Here is a 23,513-nt window from a genome sequence, read left to right on the forward strand (position 1 = left end):
AAAAATGGCAAGCGAATATAGGGCTATCTCCTTATATAAACTTAACCTTCATAAGACCTTGGTCTTAGCAAATATCGCTCCTTCTCAGGATGATGGGCGATGGGTCAACTCGAGTAAACAAACAGTTCGAACAAGAGAGTCCAAGGGAAAAAAGACCACTAAATGATTGCATCCCCAAACAACTATTAACAAACACAAGAATCCTAGCGGTTGCCAGGCAGAGGTGAGATCCTGTACCCAGCCTTTGCGGGTGCATGCAGGTTCGGATAGAGGCTTATGATATTGCATTGGCCCTATATCCTTTTTGGTTTAGTTTCTTCACTTTATTTGCTTGCAGTAGCGTTTCTTTGTAAGGTCCTGACGAAAGCCCGATCCACCCTGGGTCTTCGTGGGCTGAAACATGTTGACCACCTAAAACCCACACCATAGCGGTTCTAAATCCATACCGCAGGTGTACTGCTTTTCAATCCTGACAGTAGGCACCTTTTGATTAAAGTTGGCTTTGGTGCCTCCTAGCCAGTTTTAGTTATCACTCTTTCTCACATACTCACCATTTTCATTTTTTGCGCTGCACCCTTGCTCACACATCCTTGCTCATCATATGTGGACTTAGTTAGTCCTAAATATTAGAAATAAAACATCCCTGAGCTCCTTCCTCTCAGAGAGGGGGTTGAAGCCCCCAAAGGAACTAGGTTTTTCCTTTGGGAGGAGAGTCCCTATGATGAAGCATGTCACCATTGGTGAGTGAGGGATTACGTCCTTAAAGGGATCTGCCCTTATGCATATTTTGTTCATTAGTTTCTTTCCAGTTAGGTTTACTATCACATAGGTTTAAGTAGTAAGCGATGGGTCAACTCACCAACTTATTTGGGGGTTGAACTCTCCTTAAAAATGAAGGAGATAATGGAGTCCAACTTTGGCGCACTCTCTAGAAGAACCTTGGAAATATTTAGCAAGGGAACCACTTACATATCAGCTTAATTCGCAAATGTAATCTAATTAAAAGATCATCCTGCCTCACTACTTATATCTGTTTCCTTGCATACCCTTGTTTTTAGCTAAAGTCCTTTTTACACAGATAGAAGCTTCTTGACACAAATTCATTGGGGGTGTAAAAAGCCTAGAGCCAGTATACAAATACTGCAGAGGCCACAGCTGGAAGGTGGTCTCTCGCTACCAGATTTGTGAGCATACTATCTAGAGACATTTATGCCCCGAATTATCAAAGTGTTGGGGTGTGAACAATGGGGGTAAGGTCATCTGTTTCTGGAATATCTTCCTTGAGGTGCAGACATTACCCTGCACACCAGTATTATTGACACAGTCTACTTTAAGAGGACTTGTTTTAAGATGCTTTAGGCCTTCTATTCTATTTGGGCCTTTCTGAAAATGTGAATCTTGGGGACCAAGCCATTTAATGTATATTTTTATTACCCTAATTTCCGCCAACAAATGCACAAATGTTTTATGGATTGTTGGCAGGCATTCCATCTATTAACATTGGGCACTTTTTGAGAAGGGGATTTCCTTCTCTCTTCTGAGACATTATCCGACAGATTCTCTCTCCTCCACTCTGTTTTTTTCTGTTATTTGCAAATCCGGCACTTTAGTATGGGTCTGAAAGCAGATGATGTTGACTGCTCTCCAAACGTCTTTCTTGAATATCTACGGCATAGCCTGCCTAAGGAGGGCTCACAAAATGATCCTGGTGGCTGAGGTCCAACGACAGCCTGATGAAATGAGATGCACAAACATTTTTTCACACAGAGTTCTGAATCTTTCCTGGGTCAAAACTCATCCGTTCAAATTCATTAATGATTTCTACTATACCCCCGACTATAAGTGCTTCAGATGCTCCTGAGCCCAGACAGATTCAGTTCATACTTTTTCCACCTGTCCTGCTATCTCTTATTACTGGCAGACAGTTTTTGGGAAGTTGAGTTTGCTCTGTCTGATCACTTTGAAATTGGACCCAAAACTAATTGTTTTGGGCCATTCATCTTTTGTACCTGGTCATCTGAGTGGCATCTTTTATTTTGCTATTGTGTCAGCTCAACTGATCCTGGCTTGTCATTGGTTATTGGCTCAGGCTCCCAACCCTATGCTCTGGTGGCATGAACTTATCAACACTGGCTTCCTCGAGTGCCTGACCAGCAATAATAATAATGAGGTATGTACCCGGCTTAGGAAGATATGGGAGCCATTCAGGGGATGCTTTGTGGGGTTTCCGCATTTGAGAGCGCAACCCTGCAGCCCACTGCTGCACTTTTTAATGGTGATACCACTAACTACCGTGTAGGAAGACGTTCTTAGACAGCATGATTTACACCATTTCTAGTATTAAAAGTGCATGTTTGTGATAACTACATTTGGAGGTCTCTAAAAAGATATCAAGTGTTCTCATTCCAAACTCTTTTTGGATGCAAGTAGACAAGCTTGTAACATCCTATCTCACGAATACTATATAGTTGTAATTCCAGATCACATTTTTGGGATTTATTGAGAATGTCTTTTCTGTCTTGCATATAAGACATTAAATTATGTATAGAGTAGTGTAATTGCTTAACAACATATTCTGATAGTCATCTCTTAGGGTGGTCCCTTGGGTGAAAATGTTGCCTTTTTGTGCACTTCTGGAAGGAAATATATATATGGGGATCTCAGGTTGCGTAGATGTAATTATCTATATTCCTCCTTAGAAATGAGACACTCCTTCTAATCCAAGAGTTTCATATTGATAAGTAAGGTGAATTCTATCATGGAATGTGTCATTATTTTTGCACAGCAGCATGTATCTGCTAATCGTCAATTTCTTTTAGAAATGTAATCTTCATTATTCGTAATACCAATATTGCCTCCTTATCAGTTTCTCTGATAACAAACCTTTGTCTTGATTGAAATTCTTTAAGGCTATATATTCTATATATGTTAGATTTCTTGAATTATGTGGTCTTTTGAAACCTGTATTCCATCTTCCACAAATCCTTAATTACCCCGTCATAAAGTATATGAATACTGTTTTGTGAGCACCTGAATGCATGAATTTTGTCAGTAGTTTTAAACCGGTGTCTTAGCTAGCATTCTCCATTATTTCAAATGTAAAAAAAAACAATGTCTTTACACAATGAAATCATCAGCATTTTCCAATTAACCACAATGAATCATGCAAATCATATATAGTTTGAATGGAAACAATGGTTTTAAAACAATAGTATCAGGCTTTCTAGTCAATTCAATCAATCAATCAATCAAAGCATTTGTATAGCGCACTACTCGCCCGTAGGGTCTCAAGGCGCTGGGGGGGGGGGTGCCGTTACTGCTCGAACAGCCAGGTCTTCAGCTTCTTCCTGAAGGAGAGGTGGTCCTTGGTCAGGCGTAGGTCGGTCGGGAGGGAGTTCCAGGTCTTGGGGCCAGGTAGGAGAAGGACCTCCCTCCTGTTGTCGCTCTTCGGATGCGCGGGACGGTGGCGAGGGCGTGGCTGGCTGATCGGAGGTGGCGTTTGGGAGCGTAGAAGTTGATTCGGTTGTTGAGGTAGATTGGGCCTTGGTCGTGGAGGGCTTTGTGTGCGTGGGTGAGGAGACGGAAGGTGATTCTTTTGTTGACGGGGAGCCAATGCAGGTCTCTCAGGTGTCCGGAGATGTGGCAGTTACGTGGGATGTCGAGGATGAGTCTGGCTGAGGCGTTCTGGATCCGCTGGAGTCTCTTCTGGAGCTTGGCGGTAGTCCCGGCGTAGAGGGCGTTGCCGTAGTCCATTCGGCTGGTGACGAGGGCCTGGGTGACGGTCTTCCTGGTCTCGGTGGGGATCCGCCAGAAGATCTTCCGTAGCATGCGTAGGATGTTGAAGCATGCCGAGGAGACGGCGTTGACTTGCCTGGTCATGGAGAGGGAGGAGTCCAGGATGAAGCCCAGGTTGCGTGCGTGGTCCGTCGGTTTGGGTGCGGTGCCCAGGGCGGGGGGCCACCAGGAGTCATCCCAGGCGGAGGGCGAGGGGCCCAGGATGAGGACCTCCGTCTTGTCTGAATTCAGTTTCAGGCGGCTGGTCGTCATCCACTCGGTTACATCTTTCATCCCTTTGTGCAGATCGGCTCTGGCGGCGGCGGGGTCGTTGGTCAGGGAGAGGATCAGCTGGGTGTCGTCGGCGTAGGAGATTATGTTGAGGTTGTGTTGGCGTGCGATGGCCGCGAGGGGGCTCATGTAGACGTTGAAGAGGGTGGGGCTCAGCGAGGATCCTTGAGGGACGCCGCAGATGACTTTGGTGGCCTCTGACTTGTACGGTGGTAGGCGGACTCTCTGTGTCCTTCCGTCGAGGAAGGAGATGATCCAATCCAGTGCCTTCTCCTGGATTCCGACGTTGCTGAGGCGCTGTACTAGGGTGCGGTGGCAGACCGTGTCTCCGTTGTCCATCAGGGCTCTGATGTCGTCGGTGGCAGCGATGAGGGCGGTCTCGGTGCTGTGGTTGGCTCGGAAGCCAGACTGTGAGGGGTCGAGGGATCCATTAGTCTCGAGGAAGGCGGCCAGCTGCTTGTTGACGGTCTTCTCGATGACTTTGGCTGGAAACGGGAGGAGCGAGATGGGGCGGTAATTCTTGAGTTCGGTGGGGTCCGCAGTGGGTTTCTTGAGTAGAGCGCTGAGTTCTGCGTGCTTCCAGCTCTCGGGGAAGGTGGCGGTGTCGAAGGAGGTGTTGATAATGTCCCGCAGGTGGGGTGCGATGACAGCGTCTGCCTTGTTGAAGACGTGGTGAGGGCAGGGGTCGGTCGGAGATCCGGAGTGGACGGACTTCATCATGCGGACAGTGTATTCGGTGCTGATCGGAGTCCAGGCGCGGAGGGTGGTGGTGGGCGGCGTTGCTGTGGTCGTGGCGTGCGTCGGATGAATGCTGAAGCTGTTGTGTATGTCTGCGATCTTGTTGTGGAAGTAGGAGGCGAGGGAGTTGCAGAGGTCTTGCGATGGGGTGATGTCGTTGTTTCCTGCGCTGGGGTTGGAGAGCTCTTGCACGATGTTGAAGAGTTCTTTGCAGTTGTGTGCGTTGTTGTCCAGCCGGTCTTTGAATGCAGTTTTCTTGGCGGCGCGGATCAGTTGGTGGTGCTTCCGGGTGGTGAGCTTGAGGGTGGTCATGTTGTCCGGTGTTGGTTCCCTTCTCCAGCCTTTCTCGAGGGCTCGGCAGTTCTTCTTGGAGCTCTTGAGTTCGTCGGTGAACCATGGGGCCTTTTTGCTGCCAGGTCTGCTAGGCGGGGTCCTCAGAGGGGCGAGTTCGTCCGCGCAGTTGCTGATCCACTTCGTGAGGTTTTCGGCGGCCTGGCTGGGGTTCGCTGAGCTGGCAGGAGGGTGCTGGCTCAGGGAGGCGGCGAGCTGGTCGGCTGTGATCTTGTTCCAGCTTCTACGGGCAACCTGAAGCTGGTGGTGGTGGATCGCCGTTCTTTTGAAGGTGAAGTGGACACAGCTGTGGTCCGTCCAGTGAAGTTCTGTGGCGTGGCTGAAGGCGATGTCTGTGCTGGATGAGAAGACGGCGTCGAGTGTGTGTCCGGCGAGGTGGGTGGGGGTGGACACCAGTTGCTTGAGACCAAGGTTGGCGAGGTTGTCGAGCAGGGTGCTGGTGTTGCGGTCGTTGTTGTTCTCCAGGTGGAAGTTGAGGTCCCCCAGGAGGATGTAGTCAGCGGAGGGGAGGGCATGCGGGCTGACGAAGTCGGCGATGTCCTCGCTGAATTGGGTGCGTGGTCCCGGGGGTCGGTAGATCAGTGTGCCTCTGAGGGTGGTCTTCGGGTCGGTGTGGATCTGGAAGTGCAGGTGTTCGGCGGTGGTTAGGGAGTTGTCGGTGCTGGTCGTGATACGGATGGTGTTCCTGTGGATGATGGCGATGCCTCCTCCCATCTGGTTGGCGGTGCGGTCCCTCCGGGTGATCTTGTAGCCCTCAGGGATGGCGATGGCGATGTCGGGCGCTGAAGAGGCGTTCATCCAGGTCTCCGTGAGGAAGGCAACGTCCGGGGCTGTGGTGTCGAGGAGGTTCCAGAGTTCGATGGCGTGTCTGTGGACGGAGCGGGTGTTGAGGAGGATGCACTTGAGGTGGTTGCTGCTGGTGATCGGCTTGCCAGGTGCTGGTGGCCGGCAGGTCCGGATGCAGGTGAACTTGCAGGTGAGGCAGCTGAAGGGTCCGTGGGTGCGTCTCGGGGTGGCTTGGTGGCATCCCGGGGTTCGGCCGGTGTTGAGTGCGATGAGGGTGGCGGCGTCGTACGTCTGGCGGGTGGGCTGGGGTCCTCGGGGGCCAGGGCTACGGGCGCTGGGCGCGGGCCAGGCACGGACGGGCGCAGACGGGCTTACCTTTGGCGCACCTTCGGCGCACAATCGGCGCGCCCGCTGCGCGTGCACGCTGCGCGTTTGCACGGTCGCCATATATGGCGAAGTGCGCGGGGGGCGGAGCAGCTGGGAGGCGGGAGCGGGGAGGGTACGGAAGGAAAAAAGGGGCGGGGTCAGCGGTGGTGGCGGGAAGCGGGGAGCGGGGAGGGAAGGTACACGGACCGCAGACAAAAAACAGGCAATACAGAAGAAAAATGCACAATTCACAACAAATACAACAGGTCTAACCAACGAAGGCACCAGGGGGAGAAGCGGCGAGCACGGACCACGCCGCTCGAAGGAGGGGGCATGGTCACGCGGCAGCCGGGCAGCGAGGCAGTATAGGCAGGGAGGCACACGCGGCAGCTGGTGGCCGTGCGGCGCGGGGGTGTCCTACAACTAGGTCACACTCACCTGCGTCGCACGGTCGCCATATATGGCCAAGTGCGCGGGGGGCGGAGCAGCTGGGAGGCGGGAGCGGGGAGGGTACAGAAGGAAAAAAGGGGCAGGGTCAGCGGTGGTGGCGGGAAGCGGGGAGCGGGGAGGGAAGGTACACGGACCGCAGACAAAAAGCAGGCAATACAGAAGAAAAATGCACAATTCACAACAAATACAACAGGTCTAACCAACGAAGGCACCAGGGGGAGAAGCGGCGAGCACGGACCACGCCGCTCAAAGGAGGGGGCGTGGTCACGCGGCAGCCGGGCAGCGAGGCAGTATAGGCAGGGAGGCACACGCGGCAGCTGGTGGCCGTGCGGCGCGGGGGTGTCCTACAACTAGGTCACACTCACCTGCGTCGCACGGTCGCCATATATGGCCAAGTGCGCGGGGGGGCGGAGCAGCTGGGAGGCGGGAGCGGGGAGGGTACAGAAGGAAAAAAGGGGCGGGGTCAGCGGTGGTGGCGGGAAGCGGGGAGCGGGGAGGGAAGGTACACGGACCGCAGACAAAAAGCAGGCAATACAGAAGAAAAATGCACAATTCACAACAAATACAACAGGTCTAACCAACAAAGGCACCAGGGGGAGAAGCGGCGAGCACGGACCACGCCGCTCGAAGGAGGGGGCGTGGTCACGCGGCAGCCGGGCAGCGAGGCAGTATAGGCAGGGAGGCACACGCGGCAGCTGGTGGCCGTGCGGCGCGGGGGTGTCCTACAACTAGGTCACTGACATATTATTTTTTAAATGAGAGTAGATGAACAGACTGTTTTTAAGAAAAGAAATAGCAAATAAAGAGGCTTTGTGGAAACAACTGAGGACTACGACAATTCATTTTGACAAATTGGGTGACCTCCAGCTTACACATTTATGTGTCTTCAGCACTTAGGGTAGAAAGAGCTGGGAGCTTTTTGGGGGATCACCAATATGAACATTAAGGACTGACTGTAGCTTATGGTGGTTAATAGCACAAGATGTTTTTGCATATCACATACTTTGGAGTGGACTGGTAAGGTCAGTAATAGGTGATGGTTTTCATCTAGGGTGAGGAGAAGGTCCTCTCTAAAATTAAGTATCACGTTTGCTATTCATCCTGATTGAGATGCCAGGGTCGCTTCATTTATTTGGACAGTTCATTCACCCGACTCCTGACTTAGCTTTCCTAATTTTCTTTCCTTAGGCAGGAGAGATTTCAAATAGCTGTATAATGTGATCTTACTGCAATACTCATATTGGTAGAGGCTGGGGTTTGCAGTAAAAATACAGAATGGGTGACAAAAGAGAGACATAGAATGCAATCAGTTTATGGCCTGCTCATTTCTCATGTCTAAATTTTCATTTGTCTTTTTCAAAATTTGCAACTGTGGGCATTAATTGTTTGGGTGTCTGGACATACAGTGATGCACAGTAAACAAAGAGCACTGCAGCAGCATTCTTGAAAATGGGGCAGAAGTTTAAAGAGTTGAGGAGATATTACAGAGTGGAAGGTGTTGCTCAAATATTGTTTTACTTTTAAAAAACAAAACAAAAGGTGGTGGGAAAACAGGAGCAGTTGGTTTAATCAAATACATTGGCCTGGAGTACAACCCACAGAAATGGGTCTGAGGACTGTCTCAAAGTACAATCAATTAGTGCGGGCTTTTATACAGTTTTTGGTAAAATAAAATACATCCGGCGATCCTTCTTTGGTAAAGGAATGTGGGCCTTGTCTGTGGAGTTACAAATAAAGGGTGGGCCTCGACCTTGCATGGACACAATATGGGTCACTGGGTAGTGTGTCAAGATGTCCAGCATGAGGAAAACGTGATTGCTGCGTGCACTCTGCATGCTGATTGACTGTGTGTTCCTAACCCCATGTGGCATCTAACTTTATGGTGTTTGGAATGCATGCACCCCTCTGGCCATGTGTGCTTTATGGGCGACAATTTCCCTGGACCATTGTGTTGTCACTGCTCTGATCTGGGGGGTGAACCTGAGTTTCCTGTTCGCGCGTTTGTCTGCTGGCTATGTGCCTCTCCACCTGTGACCTGTCAATCAATTACCGAGTGCCTGGGTTGCAGAGATTGCTTGATCACGTATTTTCAATTCAGGGTTGATGGAGAGTTCATGATGGGTGAATTTAACAATAGCAATGCGATTTTTTTTTTTGTGTATGCAAGTGTAATATTATATGCATTAGCATCATATTTTTCAATATCAACAAAGGAGTCCAAGTATTTAATGTCAGGAGAGGAAACGTAAAGAGTAGAATTATGAGAGGAGACACAAAAAAGGAAAAAGTGTGGTGTTAAAGAGGCTCAGGATCTCCAATGTTCTATTTTCTGTAAGTACCCATCTTTTTGGGGAGGGGTATTGTCATGATTTGCTTGCTGGCCTCAACTTTTATTCTTGGCTTTTGCCTCTCTTTGCTACATACAAAAATTAATCCTTTCAGATTAATACCTCACATGTCTGGCAGTGATTGCAAGGAATTGCATAAAACATAGGAGATCATACTCTTTTCTTCACATCAAAAAGTTTGTATTGTTTGCTAAGCAATACTCTGACCACTTCGAGGACTTTAGTCTGGAATTATTTTTGTTTCTATTGAGAAATCTGTTGATTTCCCCTTGGCAGAAGAACCATGCCCCCTGGGATAAATTTTAGTTTTGTGGGGTCTGTGTATATGCATGGTTTTGCTAGCACATTTCTTATTCTTGTGGACAAATGTAACTCAAACCTTACTGAAATGCTAATGGGTAATGAATTGAGAACAAGGGTGCAATGGTTGTTTCATTTAAGAAGGTGATTTCCCATGTATAATATAAGTGCTCGAGCGTGCACCTCCTATCATGTCAATTGCTATAAATACTGAGTCTTCCTTTCTGTTTTATACAGCCAGAGGTAACAAGAAAATGCACAACCTTTGAAGACAGGAAGAGGTCTGGATGTCATAACATACTCTCATTCTGGGGGATCATGAGATAGTTTGCAGGTTTAGACAGGTTCTGCATATTCTGAGCCCCTGGTGTCTCCTTCAGTGGAACCAGCAGCACCAGTACTCATTTAGGAAATTGCAGTGGACATAAGCTGCCTTTCTTGCACAGCAGTCTGAGAGGCACCAGGACATAGAACAGGAATGAGTAGCATTAGTGTTTTGTGAGAGCATTTCTGTTACGGTTTATAACTAGGGGTTGAACCTAGTGGAAAAAGCAGTTAATATGATGACTTTTTCTGGAACTTGTAGCTGCTCATGCTCTTTGCTTGGTCTGAACGTATGCATTCATGACTATGGTCAATGCTTAATTTTTTTTTTTTAAAGAAGTGCGTACCAGGTGCCCCTTGTAAATTAAAGTTATGATGTATCGATACAGTAAGATCAGCAAATAAGTTACAATGCCAATTTACAGATTTTTGAGGACACGGACAAGCAATGTTTTGAAGGTCGCTGTACAGATCAAGTTAAATGTTGAACTAATTCAAGTTCTCCTGGTGCCAAACAATAAGGAATTATTTGCTAAAAGTTAAGAACTGGGGGCATACAAAGCAGCCAAGTGCTTAAGCTGCCCAATGTCTACCAACCAAATAGTACTGCATGAATAGAACCATTTGGTTTTGCTCTTGGATCCATGTTATTGACTTGCAACAACATTGTCCTACAAATAATTGAATTCAGTGTCTAACCTGTCAGTTCCTCCCATTAAAAGAAAGACAAGGTAAGGGTGACTTGGTGGATGTTTAGTGGATTAGTGCATAACAATAAACCAAGACATGCACATTGAGCATGAAATTGTAGCTTTAATTTTTGTCTATTCATAAGCCCAAATAAATATTCCTTCACAACTGGCATTCTCTGTACATATTGAAAACCAAGGCTGCTCAGAAAAGTTTCACCACTGAATTCTCTAATATCTATCATTTAATTAAAAGTGAGACAGAAACCCATCTACCCGAGGTATCTGATTCTTGAGTAATAACCTTCAAGTCAAGACGTTTATGACATAAAATGATAACGCCATTGCGATGACCTGTACATGGGATGCAAAAATGTTACCTACCCATCATCCCAAATGTAAAATGCTAAGTTTGGCGCCCAGCTGGTTGACAAGTTAAAAGGATTGATAACACACACAGATAACAGTGATGTACATTTGACATTGTAAAGATGTTCAGTATATGCTTCATACAGAAACAGTACTTGCATTTACAATACCTTGCCTTGGTTATGAAGACTGTGATGATGTAATTGAGATTTTGATATATTATAGGATGCTACTCTAACAGTGGAAGGTCATGCGAACATACGACTACTTATGTATCGAGTATAAACTTTGTAGTTGAACAATATGAACATGCTAATAAAAATGCGTTAAAAACTGAATTTATAAACAAACAGAGAATCAACTATTTTTATGCTGACCAAAAGATATTTTCTTCATGGAGACCCTTCTGCACTTATATCCACACCAACCTCTTGGTACCCTCTAAAATCAGTTCCAGGTCCACTCGCAGAGAGAGTAAATTAACTATTTGTATATTGATCTCCACTAAAAACAACCAATGAATTTCAGCCGGCACTCGTCTTCTTTAAGCAGAGTCCTTTTGCTATGTTCTTTTGTGTACGAGTCTCACCACGTAATCACTCAACTCTACGTGTTCAAGATTATGCTGGGAAATGTATTTCCCTCTGAATTGCAATTCGTATAATGTGTACCCTGCAAATAAAATTCATATATTAATTTGTTCAAACGTTTATAAAGAAGGCTAAACAAATTGACAGTGTGAATGATTATATTTGTGCATGTGTGACCGAGAAAAAGGAATTTTAAATATTATAAATCATTTCGGGTATCTGCAGAAAATAGTAATGATTTTGTTCTATCTATTACAAATCACAAAAAACATCCCTTTTCACTCCAGGTTTGTCTTAATGACCCTCTGTAGTCTCGAGGGTCAGGCACCTGACCAGTTATCTGTCACCCTGGTGCATTTTCTAGATTTATGTCAGTTGACCATCTATTATGATGCAAACTCTAGGTATTCTGTATTGTGACTGTAGTCAGTTTTTCGTGGTGAGTGTTACATATCCTCATTTGTTTGTTTCTTTTGCCTATCCTGTTTTCCACTTCCCCCTTTGTGATTTTTGTTTCTGGAGCAGTTAAATCTTCTGGGGAGGTGTGAAGTACTCCTTTTAAGAACTGATTGTTGTTAGGTGTTCGAGAGCAGCAATTCACATTTTGTGGTTGGTTACTGACTTTGTATTTTGTGGACAGAGCTATCTCATGGAAGATGGTGTAGGTTGCTCCTTTTTTCCAAGCCTACTCTCACACTTACCTTGCCATATTTTATGATGAAACCCATGGGAGGTTCTAAAAAAGATATTTTCATCTTTGTATGACTCAAGTTTTCACAGGGTGTTACTCTCGCTGGAACATCTGAGCATGAGTGAGCTAGGTTAGTAGTACTGGTATCTATGTTCCGAATTGTATTCTCATTCATATAGCTCCCCTAGTCGTGCCATCTGGGTCGCATCAGCAAGATTATCACCGTTTTCCATGGAACACCATGCGAAAACCAGCGATGTTCCATGGAAAACACCGCTATCGCAGGAATAATTATCGCCATTGCGCTATGCGTTGTTGATACAGCGCTAGCATGGCGATAACTTCCTGCGATAGCCTGCGATAAGAAATCTATCGTTATGCGCCGCCAGTGATAATTATCGCTGGCTGTTGATAATATGCCCCCTAATTCGTATCACATGATTTCAAAAGACAAATACCTGACAAGCCCCCCAAAAGCCTGATTGAACCCTTAATTAATGGTCAAATATTTTGACCCTGGAGGTGGCCGTAGTTAACCTCGGATTCTAACCCACCCCCATCCGGAGAGCATAGAGCTCTTCGTGTGCTTGTACCTGCTGCTTCTTTGCTACGCATTGCTCATGAGAGGGGGCTTCTCTCGAGTTACAGTTTTTGAGAATTATTGATTGAGTACTGTTATGTTTTAAATGTTTCAGTCAAATGCTGAAAGCTCGTCTTGTCCTGTCCTTCTACTAGACCGTTAACATGCAAAAAGCAAAAAAAACATGTGCTGCTACCATTTACAAGACATTAACTTTCCATCCTTTTTTCCCTCCAGCAAAGTGATCCTCACACAGACCTGAAGAGGAGAAGGCAAATCGAGCTCCCTCAAGGAGAATTGTCATATGCGGGAAACAGAGTTTGCTATAATTCGCAGTACTGTGAGAAAATGTGCATCCCTCCATCCCACCCAGCACTGGGATACTCTACACAGCATCATGGTAGCACCAGCAAGATAGACCAGTATTCTCGAATCCTCTTTCCCATGACATTTGCGGTGTTCAACTTGGTGTACTGGGTGGTGTATCTTTCAAAGGACAACATGGAAATACGTCAAGATATATAACTGTCCCAAAATTTGAGGTAGGTTTCAAGTTTCTTTCTTGTTACACCTTTGATTGTATGAGGTCTGCATCACTCTGCTCTTTTTACTGATATTGCCATTTTGACACTATCTTGAAATATAGAGTAAGCAGCTACTTTCAGGGATGGAGACAATGAGAGGTATCCCGATGCTAATGTTGACAAGCTACAGCTCTTCAATTGCCAATAGGCATATACACTGTGGTTAACTAACAGGGGTGTTGATTTCTTAATAATGCTTTGCCGTCTAATCAGCAATGGATGTTGGTTGTGGGTTTTAGTGTGCGCGCCAACAGAGCTCTACCACCTGCTCTGGATTCAGAACACTTAAAAAGCTTTATACAAGGGGCAGAAGCCAATCTGAGCGAGCCTGGCAGGGCATATTTTAGAAATCACTGTTGTAAACAGAGAAAGCCATCAGGGTGTACTGACCGACCTGCAAAGCAGAGGCATTTGAACCTGCTTTTTTTTTTTTATGGAAGTGGAGGCAATTAAATTGGGCAGATGGCTATAAACCGAACCCTGTCTAGACTTACTATCAATCTTGCTGTGCCTTTCTGGACAACGTGACATTTTGTGAATCAGTACTTGGGTAATCCAATTTACATAGAGTTGCCATGGTCAAAACTATATGTAGAAAATAGATTGAACAATGGATTTGCTCTGCCACATTTTCAGTGTAGTAAAGAAGGTGGCTCTTGTTTTATTAATCTGAGGTTTTAATGTTGATTTTGTTAAAAAAAAGAACACCAATATTCCGTACAGTGTCAATAGGAGACAGAGGTGAGTCCTCATTAGCAGACCACAAACAATATTATTATTAATTTTCTGAGCTAAAATATATTTTTATTTGGAAACATTCAATACCTCAGGAGTATTTTTTGAATGTCATAGCATGGTACTGTGGATTCCAAGCATAGGCATTGAGCTACCTTTTTTGCACTAAAAATATGACGATAGAAGTTATTAATTAGGGGCGACTACTTTATTGGGGCAACAGGACTCTGCTCGCGTAATTATTTTACTGAATTACTACCTCATACTTTTTCCCGACCGCAAATTTAAAAAGGGCATACTTGATTATAGCCCGGCCTCCGTTGGCCTACAACACTGTAAGGCACTGCCCGCGGTGATGCACTGCAGCCTCTGACTGAAAACAGCATGGGCGCTTTATGTTTAAGCCCCAGATTTCCAAGGTTTCTTGTCAATCCCGAGGCTGCGCCGTGACCTACAGCACCCCCCCCCCCTCCTATTTCCTAACTAGTCACGGGGTGGGATGGCCCCACCCCATTATGGGAGGGTCAAGTGGGAGACTCCGCCAAGGGTGGGCAGGGTCCCCAGCAGAAGAGTGGGGGGGGGACAAGGGAAAACAGAAAGGGTTCCAAAAAGGCCCACAAAGTAATCCCCAAGGGAACCAGCAGAAAGGTTCTCAGCCTCCCACACCCCCGAAGCCGACAGGGGCCCCGACAGGTAAACCTGTTCCCAAGGGGCCCCCTCAATGTTATAAATGTGGTGAACTAGGTCACTTTGCCAGTGATCCCAAGTGTCGCCAGTATGTGAAACCAGCACCCACTGGTGCTCTACCGAAGCAAGTGGCTACAGTAGCCTTTGGGGAGGAGGTAGAAGTCCCAGGTGGGTGGGACCCCGTCCAACTGACTTAGTCTCATTAGGAGACAGTGAGATGGTCCCAAACACCGACTTGCCCTCTAACACTAAGAAATATGGGCAAGTGGTGACCGTCAATGGGAAGAAGGTAGAGGCTCTTAGAGACACAGGAGCCAGCGTGACTGCAGTGTGGCAGCACCTGGTATCTCAAGAGCAGGTCGTACCCCATGCCTATTGTCGGGTTGTCAATGCTGACAACACAGAGAGTCATTGTCCAATGGCTCAAGTTCCCTTTGAGTGGGGGGGGGGTCTCTGGTACTCTGCAAGTCGCTGTGAGAACTGCCATGCCTGTAGACTGTCTCCTAGGGAATGATTTGGAGAGCTCCCCTTGGGAAAAGGTGGAGAAGACAGCTCACCTGCGGATGGTGGGCTTACCTGATTGGGCGTGCGTGACCACCCGGTCGATGGCAGCCAGTAGGAGTGTTGAAGGGACTCTGGAGCCTGAGGGAGAGGCCCCATTCCAGTGAGTGGAGATTGACATTGTGGGGCCACTGGACCCCAAGACAGCCATGGGCAACAGGTTTATCCTGGTCTTGGTGGACCATGCCACCCGGTACCCTGAAGCCATCCCTCTGAGGACAGTGACGGCCCCCGTGGTGGGACGGGCACTGATGGGAATTTTCTCACGAGTAGGATTCCCTCTAGAGGTGGTGTCTGACAGGGGGACCAATTTCATATCGAAATATATGAAATCCCTTTGGCAAGAGTGTGGTGTGACATACAAATTCACCACCCCTTACCATCCCCAAGGAAATGGGTTGGTTGAGAGATTCAACTGAACCCTAAAGGGCATGATTATGGGTCTTGAGGAACCCATGAGGTGTAAGTGGGACGTCCTCTTACCATGCCTTCTCTTTGCGTACCGTGAGGTGCCACAGAAGTCTCTGGGGTTCAGTCCCTTTGAGCTTCTGTATGGCCACCCAGTACGAGGACCTCTTAGTCTGGTCAAGGAAGGCTGGGAGCAATCTCCCAGGAAACCTCCCCAGAATGTATATAGTTACATGCTGGCCTTTCGGAACCAGACGCGGCGTTTCAGGCAACTTGCTGAGGCAAATCTGGAAGCCAGCCAGGAGGAAATGAAGCGGTGGTACAACCAGAACGCCACTCTGGTTGAGCTTCAACCTGGTCAAAAGGTATGGGTCCTGGCCCCTGTGGAGCCTTGTGCACTCCAGGACAAGTGGACCGGACCCTTTGAGATTGTGGAGCGCAAGAGCTCTGTCACCTACTTGGTGGACTTGCAGTCTCCTAGGAACCGCTTGAGGGTCCTCCATGTCAATCGACTGAAGCCCCACTTGGAGAGGTCCGAAGTGGGCATACTCTTGGCCACAGATGATGGGACGGAGGAGGAGTCTGAGCCTCTTCCTGACCTCCTGGTAGCCTCAAAGCGAGACGGGTCAGTGGATGGAGTTAACCTCTCACCCACCCTGACCCCTGAGCAACAGGATGACTGCCGCCAGCTGCTGGGGCAGTTTCCTGACCTGTTCTCCCTGGTTCCTGGTATCACAGATTGGTGCGTCCATGATGTGGATACAGAAGACAGCTTACCTGTGAAGCACAAGGCTTGCAGGGTAACTGACAGGGTCAGAGCCTGCATCAAAGAGGAGGTCTCAAAGATGCTTGCTCTTGGGGTGGTTGAGTCCCCCAGCAGTCCTTGGGCCAGCCCAGTGGTCTTGGTCCCAAAGGCTGCAACGCCGGGTGCCACACCCGAACTCCGGTTCTGTGTGGACTACAGACTCAATTCAGTCATGAAGACTGACGCGCACCCCATCCCCAGAGCTGATGAGCTCATCAATCGGTTAGGGGCTGCACGGTACCTCAGCACGTTTGATTTAACGTCTGGGTACTGGCAGATCGCCTTGACTGATGGGGCCAAGGAGAGGTCCGCATTCTCCACACCAGATGGGCACTACCAGTTCCGGGTTATGCCATTTGGGATGAAGAATGCCCCTGCCACCTTTCAGAGGTTGGTCAACTAGGTGTTGGCTGGGCTGACCGAGTTCAGCGCCGCCTACCTGGATGACATCACAGTGTTCAGTGGCACATGGAAAGAGCACCTGCAACATCTCTGGGAAGTGTTGATGGCACTGCGCAAGGCGGGTCTCACGATCAAGGCAAGCAAGTGTCAGATCGGGCAGGGGTCCGTGGTGTACTTGGGACACCAAGTAGGGAGCGGCCAGGTGGTGCCCCTACAACCCAAGATCGAAACCATCCTGGCTTGGGAGCCCCCAAAGACCCAGACGGAGGTGAGGGCCTTTTTAGGACTCACAGGGTACTACAGGAGGTTTGTCAAGGGGTATGGCAGCATCGTTGCCCCCTTGACAGAGCTGACTTTGAAGAAGCAGCCCAGAAAAGTGATATGGACTGACACCTGTCAGAAGGCTTTTGATACCCTGAAAACTGTCATGTGCACTGCGCCCGTGCTCTTGGCTCCCGACTTCTCCAAAGAAATCCTAGTGCAGACAGATGCATCAGAGCATGGTGTAGGGGCTGTTCTCTCACAGATGACTGAGGAGGGCTGGGACCAACCTGTAGCCTTTATTAGTAGGAGGTTACTTCCACGGGAACAAAGGTGGAGTGCGATAGAGCGAGAAGCATTTGCTGTGGTCTGGGCGCTGAAGAAGCTGAGGCCCTACTTGTTTGGGACTCACTTCCGGGTTCAGACTGACCACAGGCCCCTCAGATGGTTGATGTAAATGAGGGGTGAGAACCCAAAACTGTTGAGGTGGTCCATCTCCCTACAGGGTATGGACTTTACGGTGGAGCATCGCCCTGACACAGATCACGCCAATGCTGACGGTCTGTCCAGGTTTTTCTGCCTTAGTGAAGAGGAACTCCCTGGGGTAGGGTAGTACCCCCCACATTTCAGCTGGAGGGGACACGTGTTAGACCCGGCACCTTGGCGTGAGTTTCCCTTCCACTTTTTGCTGATGTGCCTCATTGTGTTTTGTTGGTGGTAGCTGCTCAGGGCACTGTGCCATTGCTAATCAGTGCCACAGTGCAAGTGCTCTCTTTGGAAAAGTGTATACATTGATTGGTGTCCATGTTTGGCTTATTTGGTTTACTATCAGCCCCTAGTAAAGTGCACCAGGAGTGCCAGGGCTTGTAAATACAAATGCTGCTGGTGGGCTTGCAGCACTGGTTGTGCCACCCACAGAAGCAGCCTAGTAAAATGTGTCTAGGGTCTGCCACTGCAGAACCTGCGCGCGGTCTGGTACTGTCGCGCTGATTGCGCAAGTGCACCTACTTGCCAGTCCCCAAACCTTCCCTTAACTACATATTAGTCACCCCTCTGGTAGGCCCAAGGGCAGGGTGCATTGTAGGTATAAGGTAGGACATGCCCTGATGTGTGTGGCATGTCCTAATAGTGAATTACAGCCATTTTCATTTTTCATTATTGAAGGCTACCTGCTCTCCATAGGCCAGCATGGGCTGCTGGAATTACTAAACGCTGTAATCCCAGTGGACTCAGAGAGCATGGTAGAAAGTCAAGTTTAGTATGCCTGAACTCAGAATATTAAAATACTTCTTTTAGTAAAGTTTATTTTAATATCCTGTGTTTGTAAATACTACTTTTAGAAAGTTAGTATTTACTGACCTGGCCATTTCAGTCCGCCTCTGCTGTGTGTGTGTGTTCTGCCTAGTAACAGTAAAGGAGCAGGGCTGGGGAATTCCAGGAGACAGGCTGGCTGCCAGGTGGTGGGTAGAGAGATTACACCAGGATGGGTGGGAGGAGTACACCTTTGACTCTGAATAGACCAGTGCTCTGCCACCACAATGCCGGCTCCGCCCCCTGTGGAGCGGCTGATGTCTCTGCCCTGCTGCTGAAAGGAAAAAGCAGAGTCACCACAACAAAGTGCTCCAAAACTGGACTGAGCCAGGCCCAGGCCCCCTGGCGACAAAGAACAAAAGAATTGTGCTATAAAAGAAGGAGCCCTGCTCCTAAGAAATCAGATCCTGTTTGCGCCAAGGAGAAACTCTGCCCGAAGAGAAGGACCTGGGAAAGCTGCATGGAGGACTACTGTCTCTGACCTGTGAGACTGGCCTGTGGTGGGTGCCTTGCTGCAAGAAGGAGAGGAGGAAAAGACTTGAGAAGAAAAGACTTTTGATCAGCTTGTGCTTTAAACAATCTCCAAGGGCTTGTTGGTGAACTTGCCCCCTGAACTGCGCCCCAGGAACAGTGGGCGCTACCTTTCCCCAAGAAGAAGAGAAGCTGCTGGAGGCGATCCTGTAACGCTGACCCCAGAGGACCTGTGTGCCCCTCATCTGAGCACCGCGACATCTGCCACCGGGGCTACTGCGAGCACCGCAAAAACCCGTCCACCTGTTCCAAGCACCGCAAGCAACTGCCCCCCCCGAGCCGTAGCTCGCACCGCAAGGAAGAGACTGACAAGGCTCCGAGCGCCGAGCCTCTGCGACCCCCCTGGCCGTGGAAGCGTCCTCTGAGTGAAGCCGGCAGCGTGACGCGCTGAAGAAATTGCCCCCGAGCCGCCCCTCGTGCTGCTGACCTCTGGTGCGAGTCCGGAAGCCTAGAAGTGCCCCACGAAGCATCGCCATCAACTGACCTCAAGGGACAGCAACGCGATGTGGGACACCCCTCACGGACTTCTGGAGCCGCCAGGAACTTTGCCCTTCTAGAATTTAAGGTACTGTGTGCAGCGTGCTTTGGTACGACCCGTCCGTGGCTTGGTTCGGACCGTACTGGCGCTTTAGACCCGTTACGCTGTTCACTCGTGAAGCGTGAACTTCGGCAACCTTCGAAGTAGCTGTGCGAGGCAACCCGGAAAGGTACGAACCGTACTCCATTTAAAGTATAGGACGTTGCTCACGCGAGAAGAGTGAGGATTTGGAAGAGGTGTCCTGAACGTGTACGACACGTACCTACGAGGGTACGGTCCGTACGGTTCACGTCCAGCGTACGCGTGCTCACGCGAGAATCGTGAGAAACGGCAAGACACGTTAAAAACCTTGTAAGAAGCGTACCGAAGGCGCTACGAAGCGCACAGACACATAAGAAGCATTTTTAAATTAGAACATTGCCATTTTAAGACCTGTGGACTGCCTAAAAGCATTGAAAGTAACTGGAACCTTATTTAAGTGAAGAACTGTATTTTAACAAGCCTGCGTAAAGAAATCTTATATATAAAGAACTTTATTTTGATATAAATACAGCCTTGTGTCTTTGTGTGGTGGGGTGGTGATTATTGAGTGGGACAACTTGAACGCTTAACCTAATGCCCTCTGGAAATCTAGCCTGACTGCTCGCACCACGTTACCTAGAGGGTGAGCAGGGGTTATTTTTAAAGAGGTAATCCTACGCCCTGACTTAGAGGAAAGGGTCCCTGCTTGTCGCAAGTGCATACCTGCGCCAACCAGAGACCCCGGATTCTAACACACACTTACAGAGGATTTGTTTTTAAAACTCACCCCATGCCTGCCATTCTTTCATTCTTTGTCTGTCATGCAGCATGTGAACCAGCTTCATTGCTGTTTAAAGTGCCAGTGCTCCCAACTTTTATACCCCACAAGTCTTCCTCTGCAAAGATGTTGCTCATTGACTTTCCAAACTCCAGCATGGTTATTTTCCCCATCCTGCAGCACCCCTGCACTCCTACTTCAAGCAATTGCATCACCAACTTGCCCTCTCAAATTTATGTGGGTTTTTTTCTGCTCTCAGTATGCAATAAATGGCTTCTGAGGTGGCACCTTTTTGTTTATTTCGGCCTTCTCTGGAAGGGGCACTTTTGCGTTTAGTTTTTCTAAATTCATTTAAAAATGATGAAAGACGTCCCTTTTCCCATGCATGCTGTTGAATAACTTATGGTGCATGCTGTGTCTTCTGGCAGCAGACCATCAGCAGTTTTGCATGTTTTGTTTGTGAACTTTCATCCCAGGTGTGTTTACTTCAGCCAATTGCCTGGGCCCACATTTATTTTGAGCTGAAGTATGCTCGGTATTGCAGGTATTGCAGGTATGCACGACTTGAGTATATTGTGTGATATCTATTGCATCATCGCCTATTTTAACAAGTGTAAGGGCACACTCCCCTGTTCACCTGCATCTGCACGTTCCTGACATGAAACATCATAGGGGAGGCACTACAAGTACATTTGGAGTGCTCTAATACAGTTGAATACCACAAAATGATGGTGCCCTCCTACACAATGTGAACAGAGGCCCTCAAGTCTCCCATATCTCACAGATATGTATTGGTCTTGAGGTGGAAAGGGGCTCCCCCTGAAGGATTTGAGGGGGGGGCTGAAAGGTTGGCCCCCTGCACTTCAGGGGTGCAGATGCTTGCTTTATGCCCCTGCTCTCATATATCAAATGTTCTGTGGATTCAACATAAGTCGGACAGATGTTTGATCAGTTTGATCACTGTTCGTGTGTGTGTATGACATTTCTTACATATTTATAGTTACAGTGAGTTTCTTTCCAGGGTGCAGTTTCATTCATGAATCACAAAAGCACTGCCAGTAGAAATAGTGTGTGTCAAACCAGTCTACAGTAGCAGCCCGTGGAGGGAGTTCCGTGGGGTGGTGAGGCAGGGTGGGGGAGGGGCAGGGTGGGGGGTAGTAAACACTGGAATATGGATGAACTGAGGTAAGTAAACAATTAAATAATTAAAACTAATTTTGTTGGGCGCGCTGCATCTCTACATCCAGATGTCTATGACATAATATTACGATACCTAAACTGCTACCAGAGACATGAGGCTTACAGAGTATAAAGCAAGACTAAACAACATTTTATGTTAATTGTCAGACCTGGCACCTTGGCGTGAGTCTCCCTTCCACTTTTTGTCGCTGTGCCTCATGTGTTTTGCTGGTGTTAGCTGCTCAGAGCACTGTGCCACTGCCAACCAGTGCCACAGTGCAAGTGCTCCCTATTTAAAATGTATATGTTGGTTGGATTCCATGACTGGCTTATTTGGTTTACTGTCAGACCCCAGTAAAGTGCACCAGGAGTGCCCAGGGCTTGTAAACACAAATGCTGCTGGTGGGCTTGCAGCACTGGTTGTGCCACCCACAGAAGCGGCCTAGTGAAATGTGTCTAAGGTCTGCCATTGCAGAACCTGCGTGCAGTCTGGTACTGTCATGCTGACTGGGCAAGTGCACCCACTTCCCAGTCCCTAAACCTTCCCTTAACTTCATGTTAGTCACCCCTATGGTAGGCCCAAGGGCAGGGTGCATTGTAAGCATAAGGTAGGACAAGCCCTTATGTGTGTGGCATGTCCTAATAGTGAATTACAGCCATTTTCGTTTTTCACTATTGTAAGCCTACCTGTCCTCCATAGGCCAGAATGGGCTGTTAGAATTGTTACATCCTATGATCCTAACAGACCCAGGGAACATGGTAGAAAATCGAGTTTAGTATGCCTGAACTCAGAATAATAAAATACATATTTTAGGGAAGTTTATTTTAATAGTCTGTGTTTGCAAATACCACTTTTAGAAAGTTGGTATTTGCTTGCCTAACCATTTCAGCCCGCCTCTGCTATGATGTGTATCTGCCTGTCTGGTTTGTGTGAGTGACAGGGCTGGGGAAACCCAGAGGGGCAGGGCTAGGTTGCCTGGTGGTGAATAGAGAGATTGACATCCAGATGGGTGGGAGGAGTGCACCTGGACTCTGAATAGGGCTGTGCTCTGCCACTACAATGCTGGCTCCACCTCCTGTGAAGCGGCTGATGTCTCTGCCCTGCACCCTGAATAGAAAGGCAGAGTCATGTCAACAAAGTGCTCAAGAACTGATTTGGACTGGGCAAAGGCCCCTCTACCCCAGAGCAACAAAGGAATTAGGGGTATAAGTATTGGGACCCTGCTCCCAAGAAATTAGATCCTGCTTGACAAGAAGAACCTCTGCCTGAGGAGAAGGAACTGGGAAAGCTGTAAGGAGGAGTACTGTCCCTGACCTGGGGGATTGGCCTGCAGTGGTTGCCTTGCTGCTGAAAGGAGAGGAGAAAAGACTACAAAGACTTTAATTCAACATGTGCTTAAAAGATCTTCAAGATCTTGTACTGAGCTTGGCCCCAGAACGAAGTCCCAGGACCAGTGGACTTCACCCCCAGCTCCCCAGAGTCTTTTGGAAGTGCCTGCTGCTGTTGTTGGGCCTTCTGAGGGACTGCGTGTCTCAAGGAGCTGGAAGCGTGACTCGAGAAGGAGAAGCGTGCCGCCGTCGGAGCTGTTGTCGTCGCATCTCGCAAAGGGTGTCGCCGCTGCAGCATTGCATTGAGCGGAAGCGTCTCGCATCATTCCGGAAGTGTCTCGCAACGCCGAAGAAGTGTGTCGCCATCACAGCCATCGTAGCTGACGCATTGCACCACATCAAGAGAAGAATCTCGCATCGAGGAAGAAGTGTGCCGCCATCGCAGCCATCGTAGTTGTCGCATTGCACCGCATCAAGAAAAGCGCCTCGCATCCACAGAGAAGCGTGCCGCTGTCGGAGCTGCTGTCATCGCATCGCGTAAAGGGGTGACGCCGCTGCAGCATCGCATCGAGCGGAAGCGTCTCGCAAACGTTGGAGAAGAGTGCCGCTGCCAAGGCCGCTGTTGTCGCATCGCGTAAAGGGGTGACGCCGCTGTAGCTGACGCATCGAGTCGAGTCTTCTCGCAACATCGGAGAAGCGTAACGCATCTGGAAGATCTTCACGTCTTTATTTCTCT

The 23,513-nt window shown here is 48.4% G+C and overlaps 1 protein-coding gene across 1 annotated transcript in view; it reads left to right on the forward strand.

Annotated features, from left to right (window-relative positions):
* LOC146810796 (gamma-aminobutyric acid receptor subunit alpha-6-like) overlaps positions 1-23,513 on the forward strand; it is a 442,745-nt gene that overhangs the window by 405,915 nt on the left and 13,317 nt on the right. The window contains exon 9 of the mRNA XM_085617827.1: positions 12,885-13,189. Within this exon, the coding sequence (XP_085473953.1) occupies positions 12,885-13,172 (288 nt within the window). The 3' untranslated portion in view covers positions 13,173-13,189. The remainder of the gene's footprint in view (positions 1-12,884; positions 13,190-23,513) is intronic.

Source organism: Triturus cristatus, chromosome 7 (genome assembly GCF_964204655.1).
Source record: "Triturus cristatus chromosome 7, aTriCri1.1, whole genome shotgun sequence".
In the NCBI taxonomy this organism is placed as follows: domain Eukaryota; kingdom Metazoa; phylum Chordata; class Amphibia; order Caudata; family Salamandridae; genus Triturus; species Triturus cristatus.